This window comes from Ctenopharyngodon idella, chromosome 18 (assembly GCF_019924925.1).
Source record: "Ctenopharyngodon idella isolate HZGC_01 chromosome 18, HZGC01, whole genome shotgun sequence".
Classification (NCBI taxonomy): Eukaryota; Metazoa; Chordata; class Actinopteri; order Cypriniformes; family Xenocyprididae; genus Ctenopharyngodon; species Ctenopharyngodon idella.
In genome coordinates, this window is record NC_067237.1 from 34480624 (window position 1) to 34500603 (window position 19980).

A 19980-nucleotide genomic window follows, 5' to 3' on the forward strand; every position below is an offset into this window, starting at 1 on the left:
TTTAATTTATTTTTTTCAATTTGTAATTATTTTTAAAGTACTTATAATTACTTATATAAGGATATGTAAGAATTTCAACTCGGTAAACTAATTAAACTAATAGTAAAAAAAAAAAAAAAGATCAAGAATCGTTTTGGAATCGGATCGGATCGTGAGTTGAGTAAAGATTCCCACCCCTACAAATTTGTGTAACGTAATTGATTCATGCAGAACTGATGAACATGATTAAATCATGTAAATTCAACACATTTTTTTCAGTGTATTATAATACATAATTTTACCTGAATATGTATTTTAAAACATACTTGTCAAATCATACTTTCTTACATCAAAAATTAAATAACAATTAATAAATACACCCAATTCAACAGTTAGTTGAATGTGTTTTGTTCATTTTCTTTGTTGTTTGGAAAAATTTGACCCCACGATGTTAGTAAGACTAATTATGGTGCATCTTCCAGCTGGGGTTTAATTAAAGTGTTATTTATTTGTTTTTCTATGATTGTAAAAAAAAAATAAAAAATTGCTCCCAGGTGAGTACAAGCTTTTGTCTTTGTCTCTTAAACACAAAAAAACAACTCTTAATTTCTCAGTACGGCTTGAGGGCTAAGGATATAGATGGTGCTTTTCCAATCACATGTTGCTTTGTATTTTGTTCAGGCTTAAGCAGGATAATATAACATTTAGGTGCAAAAATGCAGAAAAGTAAACCAAAGCTTGAAGATAAAATGGCAAATATCTCCACAGCTACAGTAAATTTTCCAGGAGAACTGACATAAGCTGGAATAAATGTAAGCCATACAGCACAGAATATGAGCATACTGAATGTGATAAATTTGGCTTCATTGAAGTTATCAGGCAGTGTCCGAGCCAGAAAAGCTAAAATGAAACACAAGACTGCCAGGAGGCTTATATAACCCATCACAGCCCAGAAACCTATAGCAGAACCGAGACTGCACTCAAGAATGATCTTTTCCTTATAATATTTCATATTTTTATAGGGAAATGGAGGAGAAATTGTTAGCCAAAGCACGCAGATTAGAACTTGTACAAGTGTAAAGGCAAGAACACTGAGTCGTTGTTGTGAAGGCCCAAACCATTTCATGACATTACTTCCTGGAAGTGTAGCCTTGAAGGCCATTAACACCACTATTGTTTTTCCCAGAACACAGGAGATACAGAGGACAAAAGTGATCCCAAACGCTGTGTGACGCAACATACAGGACCACTCAGTGGGCCGACCGATGAAAGTAAGTGAACAGAGGAAACACAGAGTCAATGAGAAGAGCAGCAAGAAACTCAGCTCTGAGTTGTTGGCTTTTACTATGGGGGTGTCCTTCTTTCTGTAAAACAGGATGGCCACCAGCGCTGTTAATCCTACTCCAAACAGTGAGAAAAAGACTAGCACTGTACCCATAACTTCTGTGAATGACAGATACTCTACAGGCTTCAGCACACAACTATTTTTCTCAGCATTAGACCAGTATTCCCCTGGACACTGCTTGCAGTTAATTGAATCTGGAAAGGGAGTTGTGATCACTATAGTTAGAGACAAAAAAAGTCATTTCTGAACTCCTTTGATAAGATACAGCATCCTTAAGATTAAAAAAAGAAAACAAAACGAGCAAATAACCAATTTTCTATGAAACTGTGAGATGGGCAGAAAATTACCTGTCTCATCACTGATTTCTCCTTCGGCACATGGAATACAGTCATAACAGCAGACAGGTCTTCCTTTCTGTACAGCCTTCCTGGTGCCTGGAGGACAGCTCTCACTGCACACAGATCTTGGCTTCTACATAGAAAAATGCATTATAAAAAATAGTTACATCATTCAATAATATTGTAAACAGAATATTACACATTTGAAGAATAAATGCACAACGGGTGATTTTGCTAAATTATTTCTTATTGTGAATACTTCTTGGGAACAAAACAATACTTTGAAAGTGTTTTAGAAATTAACCACAATTTCTAAACATTTTAATGTAACTGCTTTTAATGATTGATGTTTTGCTATTTTTATTTTCCTTAATATAAACACAAGGGCAAACAGGTTATTGCAGTTTACCTCCAGCTGTCCTCCAGCCCAGATTATTTTTTTAATGCTTAGGTCCAAGTTCTGGTAAGGAGGCAGTGAGGCATCATAATATCCCACTGATATGAACTCGAATGATCCATCTGAGACCTGCTGCCAGTTCACAACTTCATATAAAGCCACTACACTACCAGTGCTGTCAAACCACACATGATCTCCTGTCTTTATGGTGAAATTTATCTTTTTCAGAGCCTCAACCACCTAGCAAAATAAATAAAATATTATCATTGGGGCATTTTGACACATTGTTTCCCTTTTATCCCTTTCTATTCATCTGTCTTTTATCTTTTACCTGCTGTGGTTGTATTGTCAGGCCTTTCTCACAGCCTCCTTGTTCTTTGCACTTGAATAGTCTGTGTAGTGAATGAGCCACAGCATAAACTGCTTTGTAGACATTGCTTGAATATCTGTGTTCAGTCACATCTTCATTGTAATTTTTCAACGCAAGTAGATCCTCATATCTGCTGCAACTTAATGCATATTGAGAAGAATTTCCATCACTTTCTGAGCATGGAAAAGCTGTGTCCCAGAATTCTTTTATAACATATTCTGCAAACCCTTCAATATTGATTTTTGTGCTTGCAAATCCCAGTGACCCCCCCATTGCATGAAAACTGTTTTGAGTTATGTAAGTCTTTGCAGTTATCCATGGCTCCACACCAATCATCTGGAGGCCTGTAATGTTCTGAATACTTAACTGATCAATAAGTAAGCCCATCTCAACAAAAGAAACAAAGGCAACAATCACTTTTGCTGTGCCTCTTTCTATAGTATCTACCACTTGTTTTAGTTTTTCTGGCTCTGTTCGGTAGAATTTCACAGAGTACTCTACACAAATCCCCTCTTCTTGGGCTGTTTTCAGAAATATGGCCATTCCATTGTTTCCATAGTCATTGTCACTATTCACAGCTCCCACCCATGTCCAGCCTAAATGCTTGACTATGTATGCAAGTGCTCTGCCTTGGTGGTAATCACTAGAAATAGTCCTGAAGAATGAGGGGTAATCCTTCCTATTACTGAGACATTCACATGAAGCAGAGTGACTTATCTGAAAACAAAAGAACAATAAACTGTGAAAAAGTCATCAGCATGGTGATTATGTCAAATATTTACTATTATTGCTCTTTACCACTGGAATCTTAAAAGGTCCTGTAGTTCTTGACAGAATCACTGTGGCAGAAGTCTCTGATTCTCCTATGATAGCATGTAAAGGAGACTGCCCATTGCACTTGTACCCTTCTGCAAACTCCTGACCATTCATCAATCCCATAGTTGCAAGCATGGTAGACAGTCTTGAACCACATGTATCATAAATTATGTAGCCAATAGAAACATTTGGGAGCAAATTTTGACTTCTGTTGATCTCCTCAATAGCAAATATCATGGTTTGAGCCAGCCGAAAATCTCTCATATTCACACTACAGAAACATTAAACCAGTAAATAGTAAATAAATGAATAAACATATTTAAAGTGTATATATATATATATATATATATATATATATATATTTTATGCTTGAAACATGATAATATTTCAGATGTTATTGGTAGTTTGCGGTTAAAAATTAATTTACAGATACAGATATTTCCAGCTTTTTTTTTTTTAAGAAAAAATGTTTATATAAAATACATATCTGCTCTAAAGTTTCACAAACCTGGAACAAGATAAATGCTGAGGTTTTTGCGTGAACTCAAATGAAGGTAATGTTTCTTTTCTGTGCACTGCAAAAATTCCTCCAATGGTTACATCTCCATGCTTGAAAAACAACGGGTACTTTGGGTCTCCCATCATTCGGCAAAGAGTGTTTTCCACCTTAGTATGAAGGTGATGAAAAACCAGAAGTGTGTAAAGAAAGAAAAGCATCCCAAATGATGAGCTCAAATGCACCTGACAAATGCAAACGACCTGATACAGTACTTGCACTTTTATAGACATAATTATTATGGATGAATGATTCTGAACAGTCAATGACCTCCTATGACAAGATGCGAGTCAGGTCAAGCAGGAGTGGAATACAGTCAAGTAAATTTGATGATAGTGTTTTGTTTTCTCAAATTATCAGAACGATGTAAATTGTGAATATTGGAATTCTATAATTACATAATTAGAAAGCATTTTATTTTTTTTGTACATAAAACTTAAAATGTGTTTCTGGGTCAAAGCAATTCAAAATGATGTCAATCACAAAGTAAGCACAAATGTTTTGAAAATGTTGAACTCTCAATGAAGCCTAATTACATTTTGTGCTCATCTGTATTATATTGAAAGATAACATTTCACTTATGCATTATGTGCTGGTATTACCTTATGAACTGTGATTACATTGCTACAGTGTGTAACCTAGTTATTACATTGTGTCATGTTTGGTTTTGGTTCACGTTTATGTTTTTATGTCTTATTTTTATTGTATTTAAATTTTCATTGTCATGGTTTCTGTTTGTCATGTGATTCCCCTGCTCCTTGGCGATTTTGAAACAATGCTTCATGAAGCTTTTAAAACTTTATGAATCTTTTGTTTCGAAACAGTGGTTCGGAGCATGTATGAAACTGCAAAAGTCATGTCATTTCAGTAAAGAAGCCTTCATTACATCATAACTGTTTTGAAATTTATTGAAATTTCAGTGGTTCACCCCTGGGGGCGATCTCTGTGATCCCATGAATCATGTGGATTCACTGAGATCGCCCCCCAGAGGTGAACCATTGAACAAGTGTCTATGGGTTTTACATGATCTCTGATCAGTTTTATACATTTGTGGATGTTTTAATTAGACATTAGTATAATTAAAAGGAATAATAGTAGTTAATAGTCTCTTATTGGCCTGTTTAGCTGAGCCATCCATGGAACAAACAAAACAAGCCACAGGGAACATACAGGGTAACAAGAGGATAGAACATAGGGATCATAATCTTTAGGGTTGTAACATACAATTATTTTGATAATCGATTAATCTACCGATTATTGGAAAGATTAATCGACTAATCGTCGATTATTGCACTGATTAATCAGTATTCTTTGTTTGATTATTCCACTAGCAATTAGTTAAAATACTGAGCTATACTTTAACTAATAAATAAAACAAGGAAATCACTTAAGCTTTTGAAAGTGTATTTTTAATGAATTTGTTAAAAATACTGTTAAAATGACTAGTACTGAGTTTTTATTAAGTCTATGAATTGTAATAACTTTTTAATAAGAGTAAAAATATGAAAATGTAATATTGAGCAACAATGTTTGAAAAATGCTTCTCTCTGGATTTCTTCTTTTTTTTCTTTTTACTATCAAGTTTATGGTCATCGAATGGCTTTCCTGAGGTAAATGTAACATTTTGTGACATTTGTTTGCAAGCTGTTTTATTGATGTCTTTCTGCGGTTGAAACTCTGATTAAGTGAGTACATTAGAGATGGATTTATTTCAGTAGATTGTACTGTATCTTTCAGCATTCTTTTTAATGTTCATTATTGTTTATTTCGTGCTGTAATAGCAGAAAAGTGGAAGAGACAATAGGTTCACGTGCCGCTTGACCTGAGGTGTTTCAACGATCTGTAATGCCACATTAAAGAGCGCCAAAACCACATGTATTGTTTGAATCCCGTAGTAAAATTGACAGAATTTAAAAGCTGATACTTTGTTTTATATCAAAAGTAACCTGATCTGTCTTATTTGTCGGTGCGTTGTCAGTGTCCTCTTTGCTCTGCGATGTATCTTTCACTGCGTGAGAAAATGGACGTGTGGCGAACAGTGAGTTTGAATGAGAGTTGGTGGCCCTGCATGACAGCATTTTTTGTAGTTATGCTAAACATTATGTTTATGTTTTATGCTGTTAAACTCCCACATTTTATGGGTTTGACTTTGTTTGCACTATGCACTCCGAAGCGCCGTGTCTTCTTCTATTGGATTCGATCCGGGAGGGCTGCATTACAGTATTGCGCTACAGCGCCCCACTGGTCAAACCGCGTTATTGCAGGCCCTTCAAGTAGGTCATATGAGATCAAAAGACTATTCGACAACAAAAATATTTGTTGACAATTTTTTATTGTCGACGTTGTCGATAATGTCGACTAATCGTTTCAGCCCTAATAATCTTTTAGCAGAACAGGAATCATAGAGAGATCATTTAGAGCAGGGGTGTCAAACATATGGCCCGCGGGCTGAATAAGGCCCACAGAGGTGTCCAATCTGGCCCGGGGGATGATTTGAACTATAATAAAAAAACATAGATGCACTAGTCCACTGGCCATAAAACATTTTTTTTTTTTTTTAGTTTTATTTTGGTCAATTCCAGGCTTGCAAACAACTGCTCATGCTCATGTGCATAACATCTTAGTTGGCATTGTGATAAAAATGCAGTGTTTGCCTCTGATATCAAAGACCTACACATATTTAATGTAAAGAACTTTAAAAGAGTTTCATCTGTAAATGGAGATGGAATATATCAAACAGGAGTGTCACTATAGCCTATAGGAAATGGAAAAGAGTGACAAACAATTTGGCAAAACAGCACAGTGTTCTCAGAAGTCAAAGTAAACTGAAGTCTGTAGTTAGTTGAATGTTCAGAATCTTGTTTCTTGACAATTATTATTTTCAATTTTACTGTTTGAGAAAATGCCACATTTTGACAGCAGGTTTTGTAAATACACCCATAACAGAACATTGGACTACAGTTGGCCTTTTCCCACATTCGCACATTTTAATGCTGATGAGCAGCAAATACCCCAAACCCCAAAACAAATAATACATTTAGCATTATATTTTCCAAAAGTGGCTGTATTGCATTTTATTATTATTATTATTATTTATTTATTTATTTATTTATTTTTAAATCACTTCATGCATTGCTTGGAAAATTGAACGCATGACTGTCCAAACTACAGGGACTCTCCATCTCCGGCCTTTCCTTACACTTTGGAAAAAAATATGATTTGTTTAAAAAACTAGATTAAACTAGGGAAAAAAAAAAAAAACCTAACAAAAAATCATTATGAAGAGTAGCAGTAAGCTAGCAATTAATTACTGTATGTTGTCAGACTTTTCTTTTTGAATATATCAAAGCTTCAAGTGGTGTCAAAGCTTTTAGTGGTGTCTGTTTCTTGATATAACTCACACACATGCATACTACTATGTTTAAATGTTTGATAGTTTATTTAATCAATGTACATGAAAAAAGTTTGCAATCTTAATATCACTTTTTGAAAATAAAAAAATGGCTTAGAATAAAAAAAATTAAAAAAAAAAAAAAATGTTATTTTATTCCTTAGTAGGTCTTAGATGTTTTTCCCATCATATGTTGCTTTGTATTTTGTTCAGGCTTAAGCAGGATGATATAACATTTAGGTGCAAATATGCAGAATAGTAAACCAAAGCTTGAGGCTAAAATGGCAAATATCTCCACAGCTACAGTAAATTTTCCAGGAGAACTGACATAAGCTGGAATAAATGTGATCCATACAGCACAGAATATGAGCATACTGAATGTGATGAATTTGGCTTCATTGAAGTTATCAGGCAGTGTGCGAGCCAGAAAAGCCAGAACAAAGCACATAACAGCCAATAGGCCAATATAACCCAGAACAGCCCAGAAACCTATAGTAGAACCCAGACTGCACTCAAGAATGATATTTTCCTTATAATATTTCATATTTTTGTTGGGAAATGGGGGTGATATTGTTAGCCAAAGCACACAGATTAGAACCTGTATAAGTGCAAAGGCAAGAACACTGAGTCGTTGTTGTGCAGGCCCAAACCATTTCATGACATTACTTCCTGGAAGTGTAGCCTTGAAGGCCATTAACACCACTATTGTTTTCCCCAGAACACAGGAGATACAGAGGACAAAGGTGATGCCAAAAGCTGTGTGACGCAACATGCAGGACCACTCATTGGGTTGACCAATAAAAGTAATAGAACAGAGGAAACACATAGTCAATGAGAAGAGCAGCAGGAAGCTCAGCTCTGAGTTGTTGGCTTTTACTATGGGGGTGTCCTTCTTACTGTAAAACAGGATGGCCACCAGCACAGTTAATCCTACTCCAAACAGTGAAAAAATGACTAACACAATACCCATAACTTCTGTGAATGACAGAAACTCTACAGCCTTTAATACACATTTCTTTTTCTCAGGATTAGACCAGTATTCACCTGGACACAGCTTGCAGTTATTTGAATCTGGAAAGGAAATTGTTACCACTAGTTAGAGACAAAAGGAAAATGATTTATGAACTGCATCCTGAGTAGAAAAAGACAGCAACTTACAAACTGTTTTGAGATTACCTGTCTCATTACTGATTTCTCCGTCTGCACATGGAATGCAGTCATAACAGCAGACAGGTCTTCCTTTCTGCGCAGCCTTCCTAGTGCCTGGAGGACAGCTCTCACTGCACACGGAACTTGGCTTCTACAAGGAAAAATATACATACAATTATTTTTACACTGAAGATATTTTTGACTACAGAATATTACATCATTGGAGCATGCAGGATGTGACATTCACAATGATGTGATAATGGTACATTATTTATTTCAAACTAACTAGCACTTCTAATGATGCACCACATTTTATGTACTAAACTTTCTAAACTTTTTAAACTTCATGTCTTTCAATTCAGGTAGTTACTTTTTTTTTAATGTTCCCTTAATTTAAACAAATGTTGTGTTAAAAATAATTTATTTACCTCCAGCTGTCCTCCAGCCCAAATTATGTTTTTAGTGTTAACCATAAAGCGCAGGTCAGGGGGCAGTGAGGCATCATAGTATCCCACTGATTTAAATTGGAATGATCCATCTAAGTCCTGCTGCCAGTTTACAACTTCATAATGGGCTACTGCGGCACCCGTGTTGTCAAACCACACATGATCTCCAAACTTTACAGTAAAATTTACTTTTTTCAAAGCCTCAACCACCTAATGAACAAGAAGACAGTTCTAGCACATTATAATTTGTTCAACAAACATTTTGTTACCCCTATCTCTCCCACTCTGTTATCTTTTACCTGCTGTGGTTGTATTGGCAGGTCTTTCTCACAACCTTCTTGTTCTTTGCACTTGAGTAGACTGTGTAGTGAATGAGCCACAGCATAAACTGCTTTGTAGACATGGCTTGAATATCTTTGTTCAGGCACATCTTCATTGTAGTTTTTCAGTGCAAGTAGATCCTGATATCTGCTGCAATTTACTGCATATTGAGAGGAATTCCCTACACTCAGTGAGCATGGGAATGCTGTGTCCCAGAATGTTTTTATAACATAATCTGAAAACCCTTCAAAGTTGATTTTTCTCAAGGCAAAACCCAGTGACCCTCCCATCACATGAAAACTATTTTGGCTGAATAAACTCCTTGAAGTTATCCATCCTTCCACTCCGATTATTTGGAAGCCTGTAATATTCTGAATACTTAGCTGATCAATAAGTAAGCCCATCTCAATAAATGAGACAAATGCAACAATCACTTTTGCTGTGCTTTTTTTAATCACATCTATTACTTTTTTGAGTTTTTCTGGCTCTGTTCGGTAGAATTTCTCAGAATACTCCACACAAATCCCCTCCTTCTGTGCTTTATTCAGAAATATGGCCATTCCATAGTTCCCATAGTCATTGTCACTATTCACAGCTCCCACCCAAGACCAGCCAAAGTGTTTGACTATGTATACAAGTGCTGTGCTCTGGTGGTAATCACTAGAAATAGTCCTGAAGAATGAGGGGTGATCTTTCCTATTACTCAGACATTCACATGAGGCTGTGTGACTTATCTGAGAAAAACAAAAAGGAGAAAAGGAAACAGTGAAACAATCATCAGTATGGTGATTATGTCAAACATTTGGTGTTATTGCTCCTTACTACTGGAATTTTAAATGGTCCTGTAGTTCTGGACAGAATCACTGTAGCAGAAGACTCAGTTTCTCCGATGATAGCTTGTATAGGAAGCTGTCCATTGCATCTGTCCCCTCCTGCAAATTCTGGACCATTCATCAATCCCATAGTTGCACTCATAGAAGACATTCTTGAACTGCAGGTATCATAGATTTGATAACCAATAGATACATTTGGGAGCAACATTTCACTTCTGTTAATCTCCTCAATGGCAAAGATCATTATTTGAGCCAGCCGAAAATCTGGAAGATTCACACTATGAAAACAATTAAAAATAAAGTTATGGATACATTGTCTGTAGTATCTGCATTAAATAAAAAAAAATAAAATAAAAAAATAAAAAAATTGCATATTAATGGTTTAAAGACCATAATATTCCAGATATAGTTGAAGTTCATTGTAATAAAATGCTTTTAACACTTTAAACATCTGTTTCAAATGCATCTGCTGTAATGTTTCCAAAGTAACAAACCTGGAGCATGATAGAAGCTGAGGTTTTTGAGTAAACTCAGATGAAGGTAATGTTTCTTTACTGTGCATTGCAAAAATTGCTCCAATAGTTACTTCACCATCCTTGGAAAGCATTGGGTACTTAGGGTCTCCCATCATTCGGCAAAAAGGATTTTCTGCCTTTATATGAAGGTAATTGAAAAATGTGAGTGTGTAAAGAAAGAGAAGCATCCCAAAAAATGATCTCAACCACGAAAGTCAAATGAAAATGTCCTGATACCGTGTTTACATATATATATAGAGATAGATAGACATAAGGATGAATGATTAAGAAAGTAGCCAATGATCACATAGGGGAGGACATAAGTCAGGTCAATCAAGAGTGCAATGGAGTCAAGCTAATTTTACAGCATCAGATTCCCCCCCATCCCCCATATTATCAGAAATAAATTGTAAAACAGTGAATACTGCAATGTGAATACTGCAATATTCATTTTTTGTTGTAGACCCACATCTACATGAATGAAGTTTCTAATAAAGCCTTTTAAAAATCTATATAGCATGCTTGCACACTTGGTTGCTCAATTGTTTGTGAAAGTTGTTTGTCTAGGCTTGTCATGTATATTGTATATTGTCATACTTGGTGGGAGATATCAGTATGAAACTTAAAAAGGCAAAGCGATAGCAAATTGGTTAAAAAGGGGGAAAAATATGACCTTGTATATCTATATTTCATAATATTTTACAATTTTGTATGTGGGTTTTTACAAATATTTAACCAATGAAAGCTTTTAAAAGAGGTTGTGACTAAACCTTGTAACTCCACTGGATCCTCAAACTGGTAAACCTCATAACTCACCCTGCCTCCATTCAGAAAAAAGCAGAGTTTGGAAATCTCTGCTTAATTGCAATGCAAGGGTAAATAAAGAATTGATGTTTACGGTGGCCGAGAGAGCACAATGTGCTGCAACTGAAGAAAACACATGCAAATAGATAAAACACCAACAAATGAAGAAAACATCTTCATCAGTTTGACAATATGTGCTGTAAATATTCATAACTAGGGATGTAATGATATCAAAATCTTACAGTACAATAATACCTCAGTATAAAGTCCACAGTATGATATTTATTGTGATATTTAATAAAAAAACAAAAAAACAAAAACAAATGAAGACTTGGAAAAAATTGATAGCGTTAAACAATGATTGAACATTACAATGATGTACAGATTAAACATGTCATGTCCTTTCCTTTTTTTTTCATCCTCTAATCATAACTGTTTTGTGTTTATTATACTTGTGAAATGAGTTTAACAGACTGCTAATCTCAACAAATTCACTAACACTTTACAATAAGGTTCATTAGTTAACATTGGTTAACTACATTAACATGAACTAAAAATGAACTACATTTCTACAGCATTTATTAATCTTAATTAATGTTAATTTCAACATTAACTAATACATTATTAAAATCAATAGTTTTATTTGTTAACATTAATGTACTGTGAAGTAAAATGAACACTATGAACAGCTGTATTTTTATTAACTAAGGTTAACAAAGATTAACAAATACAGTAACAAATGTATTGCTCATGGTTAGTTCATGTTAGATAATACATTAACTAATGTTAAAAAATGAACCTTATTGTAAAGTGTTACCACAAATTCAACACAAATAAGATGCTTTGAACACACCTGTAAGATCCAGGCAGGTAAAACAGAATATTTTTGTAAGTTGGATTCATAGAGAATTCACTTGTTTCTGAAATAATGATTCAGTGATAGATTTTTAACAGTATTTTGTTTCTACCTAGTTGTAATGTCTTGTTTTCATGTTCATGGTTCATGTCTTTTATTTTGTAGTTTGATTCATGTTGCTTATTTGTGTCATGCTTCCCTTGCTCCTCATGTGCTCCCTTAGTCTATGTGTCATGTTCTGATTGGTTGTTTATGGTCATGTGGTTTTCAGTTCTGTTCTGTCATTGGTTCCCTTATTTCTTGTGTCACTTGCCCATTGGTTGTCTTAGTCATGTGTTCACTAAGTTCTTGTATTTAAAGCCATTGTCTTCCATGTTACTTTGTCGTGTATTGTTCATGTAACTCTGTTGTTGGTGAGTGCTCATAGTCAAGTCTGCTCATCTTCAAGTTTGCTATGTTCAAGTCAAGTGGTTACTTCGTTTGTTTGTCACTTTTTCAATAAACTGCACATGGGATCATCAAGGTTGCCTTCAGTGGACTGAATGTTACACTAGTGGTGTAACAATGCAGTCGATACAGTTGTTATTTGAAGCACCCAGTTACATTTAAAAGGTGATTTTTATATATTTTTCTCGGTAACACAGACATCAGCATTTATATCTGAATAATAAACTTTTGTATACTTTTGTGATAATTGGAATATTTGTAACAGAAATAATGATACTGTGTGTTTGAAAAGATTGTTTGTGAAGCTGTTTTTATCTAAACATGACAGTGCGAACACAGATTTGAATGTCTCCATTTTTGTCAAAGGTTTAATATACACGGGGGAATTGTTGTCATTTAGATCACGTGGGTGATGAAATCGAGTCGCATTCTTGATCTGATGCTGTAAAATTAGCTTGACTCCATTGCACTCTTGATTGACCTGACTTACGTCCTCCCCTATGTGATCATTGGCTACTTTCTTAATCATTCATCCTTATGTCTATCTATCTCTATATATATGTAAACACGGTATCAGGACATTTTCATTTAAAGATTAATCGTGCAGATTTATGCACCTCTGTCTCTGCATTGATATCTGATGTATATGAGTAGCGTGAGGGCTTTTCAGTGCATTCATTGCTATAATATTCATGAGGTGAGACGTATCTATTAAAGGATACGCTCCTCGCACTTCGCCCATGCATCACACCAGAACCTATTACGCCTATGGAATGTCCTCACTAAGATAGCAAAACAAACGTGTGTGTGTGTCTATATATATATATATATATATATATATATACACACACACACACACACACACACACACACACAGGTGCTGGTCATATAATTAGAATATCATCAACAAGTTGATTTATTTCACTAATTCCATTCAAAAAGTGAAACTTGTATATTATATTCATTCATTACACACAGACTGATATATTTCAAATGTTTATTTCTTTTAATTTTGATGATTATAACTGACAACTAAGGAAAATCCCAAATTCAGTATCTCAGAAAATTAGAATATTGTGAAAAGGTTCAATATTGAAGACACCTGGTGCCACACTCTAATCAGCTAATTAACTCAAAACACCTGCAAAGGCCTTTAAATGCTCTCTCAGTCTAGTTCTGTAGGATACACAATCATGGGGAAGACTGCTGACTTGACAGTTGTCCAAAAGACGACCAATGACACATTGCACAAGGAGGGCAAGACACAAAAGGTCATTGCAAAAGAGGCTGGCTGTTCACAGAGCTCTGTGTCCAAGCACATTAATAGAGAGGCAAAGGGAAGGAAAAGATGTGGTAGAAAAAGTGTACAAGCAATAGGGATAACCACACCCTGGAGAGGATTGTGAAACAAAACCCATTCAAAAATGTGGGGAGATTCACAAAGAGTGGACTGCAGCTGGAGTCAGTGCTTCAAGAACCACTACGCACAGACGTATGCAAGACATGGGTTTCAGCTGCCGCATTCCTTGTGTCAAGCCACTCTTGAACAACAGACAGTGTCAGAAGCGTCTCGCCTGGGCTAAAGACAAAAAGGACTGGACTGCTGCTGAGTGGTCCAAAGTTATGTTCTCTGATGAAAGTAAATTTTGCATTTCCTTTGGAAATCAGGGTCCCAGAGTCTGGAGGAAGAGAGGAGAGGCACACAATCCACGTTGCTTGAGGTCCAGTGTAAAGTTTCCACAGTCAGTGATGGTTTGGGGTGCCATGTCATCTGCTGGTGTTGGTCCACTGTGTTTTCTGAGGTCCAAGGTCAACGCAGCCGAATAACAGGAAGTTTTAGAGCACTTCATGCTTCCTGCTGCTGACCAACTTTATGGAGATGCAGATTTCATTTTCCAACAGGACTTGGCACCTGCACAAAGTGCCAAAGCTACCAGTACCTGGTTTAAGGACCATGGTATCCCTGTTCTTAATTGGCCAGCAAACTCGCCTGACCTTAACCCCATAGAAAATCTATGGGGTACTGTGAAGAGGAAGATGCGATATGCCAGACCCAACAATGCAGAAGAGCTGAAGGCCACTATCAGAGCAACCTGGGCTCTTATAACACCTGAGCAGTGCCACAGACTGATCGACTCCATGCCACGCCGCATTGCTGCAGTAATTCAGGCAAAAGGAGCCCCAACTAAATATTGAGTGCTGTACATGCTCATACTTTTCATGTTCATACTTTTCAGTTGGCCAAGATTTCTAAAAATCCTTTCTTTGTATTGGTCTTAAGTAATATTCTAATTTTCTGAGATACTGAATTTGGGATTTTCCTCAGTTGTTAGTTACAGTTGTAACACACCTCAATTAAATAAATTGATATAAATAAACAAATGGTCAAACATCCATTTTGTAACAGACGTGCGTGTTTATTTTAGGAATTCCATCAATGAAACTGTCACGATCACTGTCTGTTCCTGTCAGTTCCTGGACTCCACTTCCCATAATCCTCCCTTCCAATCACATGCACCAATCACCAATTGCCACACACACCTGCAGATCATTACCTGGACTATTTAAGACACACACACACACACACACACCCTTTGCGAAGTATTGATTTGCCCTGGTGATCATTACTAAGCGTTTTCTTGTGGACTGTTTCCTGGTTTCCATTTGGATTGTTTATTCTTTGTGATTCTCTGCTGCCTGCCCTGAACCTTGCCTGTGTACTGGACTGTGTTTGTTTGCCGCCTGCCCTGATCTCTGCCTGTGACCCAATACTGCTTGTCTGCCGCCTGCCTCGACCATTGCCTGTCCTTGTTTATGTTCCTGCCTTTGCCCCTGTCTACCTGTGTAAATACTGTTCTTAATAAAGCTTGCAAATGGATCCCCGCTCTGCCGACCCATCATTACAGAGGACTTCGCCAAAACAACGATCCAGCAGCTTTCCTGATGAACACTGGTCTGGTAGGAACTTTGCATTGTTGTTATTAGGGCTCAAGCAGGGCTCACGATCGCTGGAGGAATATGTTGTGGAATATTTAGACATTGCTTATTATTCAGACTTGCCGGACTGTGCGCTGATAGACTTTTTCTGTGAGGGCATCAATCAGCCACTTAAAAAACAACTCATTCGTGAGGGACCCCGTTCATCTCTAAGTCTGTTTTTGGATTATGCTTTATTGACTGTTGGCTCTCCGTTTACTGTGGGTGTTGTGGAGAAATGCGACACTTCATCCATTCACGTAATGGCCGCCGCGCCAGATGACGCTCACAAAATGGCGGCCACCATAATAACAACACCAAGTCAAGTCAGCGCTGATTATCCTGAACCCAGTCAAGTCACAGTTGACTTCCGTGAGCCAAGTCACGTCTCCTCTGATCTTCCAGAACAACGTCATGTCCCCGCTGTTCTTCTAGAGTCACGTTACGTCTCTGGATCTGTTTGGGAGCGGAGTGGGTTGCGTTCCAGTGTGGCTGATCCACCGCTGACTTCAGCACGAGCGGCTGGCATTCCTAAGCCTCCGCCGGCCGCTTCGCACTCAAGCCCGCTGGCCGCTACGCCCTCAAGTTCGTCAGTTGCAACGCCCTCAAGCTCGTCTGTTGCGACGCCCTCAAGCTCGCCGGTTGCGACGCCCTCAAGCTCGCCGGTTGCGACGCCCTCAAGCTCGCCGGTTGCGACGCCCTCAAGCTCGCCGGTTGCGACGCCCTCAAGCTCGCCGGTTGCGACGCACTCAAATTCTCTGTATGCTATGGACAAGATGGCCGCCCCTCCAGCGTCGGGGAACATAGGGGTCGTTCCAGCCAGTGAGCCCGCTCCAGAGCCCGCTCCAGCCCGGGAATCCGCTCCAACCCTGCATGCTCTTCCTGTCAGTCCTGTCATGGCCAAGAGGGCTGTCTTTACCTTCTATGTTTTGGCGGTCCTGCGTGCCTGGAGGTTGCACTCGAGCTCTTTTGACCCTGGACCAGTCTGTCAGCCCGCTGCCGTCACCGAGCAGCCCGCTGCCGTCACCGAGCAGCCCGCTCTCCCTGATATGGTCATGGAGCCCCCTTGTTCTGCCCTGCCGGTGCCACCCAAGCTTTCTGCCCTACCGGCGTCGCTCGAGCTCCTTGCCCACGAACCCACCATGGCCACCGTAGAAATCCCCAAGAACTTTTTGGGGGGGGGGCTATATACCTGAGGGTGGGGAGCTTGTGGGTGGGGACCCTGCACGGCCGCGATCATCAGCGGCCTCCGAACTGCTTGAGCTTGCGGGTGGGGACCTTACACACCCACGGCCTTCAACCGCCTGTGAACTGCTGTGGCCGGCTACAGACCCTGACCTGCCGTGGTCGCCCAAGCCACCTGACCTGCCGTGGTTGCCCAAGCCACCTGACCTGCCGTGGGCGCCCAATCTACCTGACCTGCCGTGGCCTCCCGACACTCCTGACCCGCCGTGGCTGCCCTTGGAACCTAACCCACCATGGCTATCCGTGGCACCTGACCCGCCGTGGCTGCCCGTGGCACCTGACCCGCCGTGGCTGCCCGTGGCACCTGACCCGCCGTGGCTGCCCGTGGCACCTGACCCGCCGTGGCTGCCCGTGGCACCTGACCCCCCGTGGCTGCCCGAGTTCCTGGACCTGCATTGGAGACCCCGTTCCCGTCTGCCAACAGGTCTCCAATGTACCCACCCCCCCTCCCTATCTGTGCCATTTACGCCGCGAGGACACGCCTTCCGGAAGGGGGGCGTTATGTCACGATCACTGTCTGTTCCTGTCAGTTCCTGGACTCCACTTCCCATAATCCTCCCTTCCAATCACATGCACCAATCACCAATTGCCACACACACCTGCAGATCATTACCTGGACTATTTAAGACACACACACACACACACACCCTTTGCGAAGTCTTGATTTGCCCTGGTGATCATTACTAAGCGTTTTTTTGTGGACTGTTTCCTGGTTTCCGTTTGGATTGTTTATTCTTTGTGATTCTCTGCTGCCTGCCCTGAACCTTGCCTGTGTACTGGACTGTGTTTGTTTGCCGCCTGCCCTGATCTCTGCCTGTGACCCGATACTGCTTGTCTGCCGCCTGCCTCGACCATTGCCTGTCCTTGTTTATGTTCCTGCCTTTGCCCCTGTCTACCTGTGTAAATACTGTTCTTAATAAAGCTTGCAAATGGATCCCCGCTCTGCCGACCCATCATTACAGAAACACACTACAGCCTGAAACTATGAAATAAATATCAGTAAGTAATGGTAACCTAAATAATAAGATAATAATAGTTAAATATTATTTAGAAAAAAAAAAGAAAAAGGAAAAAAAAAATTCTTTTTATATTTCCACAGAAAGATGCATCACAGCCTACCACTCTGCGCTTTGAGAGGGATGTGGGACACAAGCAGGAAAGAGACCATCTCTTTTATAATATCTTCATGTTTTCTCCTGGTGTTACAATTGACACTTTGTCACATACACAGAAGAGGACAGACAAGGGTAGTTAGTAAAACAAGTCTTTTTTGAGATGTGAGGCAAGCAGAGCGGGAATGCAACACGGGTGAGGTTTAATGGCAGATGATCATATAAAGAAGACTTAGCTGGCTGGTGATATAGTGTTCTTGATGCAGGTGACGATCTGGTGAAGGTGAAGGGAGAACAGGGGGTCCAGACAGGCAACCAGGAGGAACAGAGGATGGCAGACAGAAGACGGATGACAGAAGACGAATCAGGATATACAGGTAAATACTCCGGTGAGTAAACAGGTAAGCACTCCAGTGAGTAATAGGGTCTGTAGAACTTCTCTTAGACAAGACCAGACAGTGAGGAGAAGGGAACGGTGGCATTTAAGGCAGTGTTGATGAGGGTTCTCAGGTGCAGGTCATCTGTGATCAGGAGGTGATCTGTGGCAGATGTGGATCAGGAGGGATGCTGGGAAGTAGTGCGATGCAGATGACAGGTGAGCAGGTGATTGTGCTGGTGGCTGCGACACACTTGTTATAAAAGGTCTGAAGAGCGAGTTTTATCTTCCGCAAGGGGCAAGACATTTAGGCTATGTTTGATTTTGCATTGCCAGAGAAAGCAAAAGTAAATCACCTGCGTGTGTGAAACGCGCTATACAAATAAACTTGACATGCCTTATCAAGTCAAATAACAAGCACAAACTGTGTTAAATAGAATGTGACGTGCAAGCATAAGGTTTCTGTACTACAGTTTTTTTCTATTTTACCTCAGTAAAGAATGCAAATATAATAGGCCTACTTAAAAGTGAAGGAACAAACGTTTATAATCCCATGCGAAAATGGGTGAGATGTGAGTGAAGATTTGGGAAAAGAAACAAGAAACACTAGTGGAATAACTAAAGGAATATTGTTAAATTCTCTGATAATCGAGTGACCAGATCATGATTTGCAAAACAGAATACAAAGATGACAAAGCTATATGGACTTGAGAACCCCTCTCATTTGGCATGAATCAAAATGTTTCCATTGCTGTGATGTCACATTTAATTGCTAACCTATTATTTCTTTTGTAAACAAAGCTTTGTGCTTCACTCGTATCATATTCACGTAAATACTGGCACAGCCCTATCAGTGGGTACCTATTATACCTGGTGCTTGGTACTCCTGGTACTACAGAAATGCTGGTATCACATTTTCAAAATTTCAGTTCCGACTTGGTACCGCAGTGCCGGTACTTTTGACAACACTAAGTGGATGCATGCTATTCGACGTGTACAAGGTCCAATGTTTACGATCCCTAGAGTTAGCACATTTGTTTGTAGCCCGGAACTTCACCGACTCTGATTACACTGCTACTACAGGTCGTAAGCGCCTCAAAACAGGGGCTGTCCTGATTTTTTGGAACAACTATGGAGAAACTTCACGAGAGTCAGTTTACGAAAGGGTTAGAGCTCGGTCATACTTGACACTTTTCCTGTCGTTTCTTCTGATGACACCCAAGAAGACGACATAGTTCCTGAGGTAACAGTTGGAGCAGATCATGACTATGCAGTCACTCCTTTTCCAGGTATATTTATGCATTCCCGAAAACAAGTATGAAGCACATTTCCCCTTATACTTTATTAAATCTATCATTAGCCGTGTTTCCATTACAAATTTGAAAACTTTGCAATATTTTCTAAATATCGATTAAAAAAAAAACTATGACGGCATTTCAACCGATGTTATGCGACTAAAATGTTATGTTCCCTTTCATGGGAACTGTCGACGCTACGTCATATGACGTTATGGGAACCTTCTGCGTGATTGCGTCGTGAAGCACTCTTGTATCTAACCAATGATGAGACGAGACGTCAGAGGCGGGTGACGTCACGGACCAGGAAACTATAAAGCATACCCAGAACAAAGAACGCTAGCTTCTGTTGTCTTCAGCAAGCGCTCTGTGTTATCGTGTGTCTTATTTGGTGTTGTTTGTCTTATTACATA

General features: G+C 39.1%; 2 protein-coding genes across 2 annotated transcripts; both read right to left on the bottom strand.

Annotated features, from left to right (window-relative positions):
• Window positions 1-589: 589 nt before the first annotated feature.
• LOC127500314 (extracellular calcium-sensing receptor-like) lies at window positions 590-3980 on the bottom strand. Its single transcript, XM_051871414.1, has 6 exons — window positions 3754-3980; window positions 3228-3516; window positions 2391-3146; window positions 2072-2299; window positions 1672-1795; window positions 590-1518 (listed from the first exon to the last, which is right to left on the bottom strand). The coding sequence occupies exons 1-6, from the start codon at window positions 3960-3962 to the stop codon at window positions 590-592; spliced, it is 2535 nt and encodes an 844-aa protein (XP_051727374.1). The 5' UTR covers window positions 3963-3980.
• Window positions 3981-6257: 2277 nt separating this feature from the next.
• On the bottom strand, window positions 6258-10648 carry LOC127500302 (extracellular calcium-sensing receptor-like). Its single transcript, XM_051871394.1, has 6 exons — window positions 10436-10648; window positions 9931-10219; window positions 9087-9842; window positions 8770-8997; window positions 8369-8492; window positions 6258-8263 (listed from the first exon to the last, which is right to left on the bottom strand). Exons 1-6 carry the CDS (start codon window positions 10642-10644, stop codon window positions 7353-7355), a joined length of 2517 nt encoding a protein of 838 aa, XP_051727354.1. The 5' UTR covers window positions 10645-10648; the 3' UTR covers window positions 6258-7352.
• Window positions 10649-19980: the final 9332 nt, after the last annotated feature.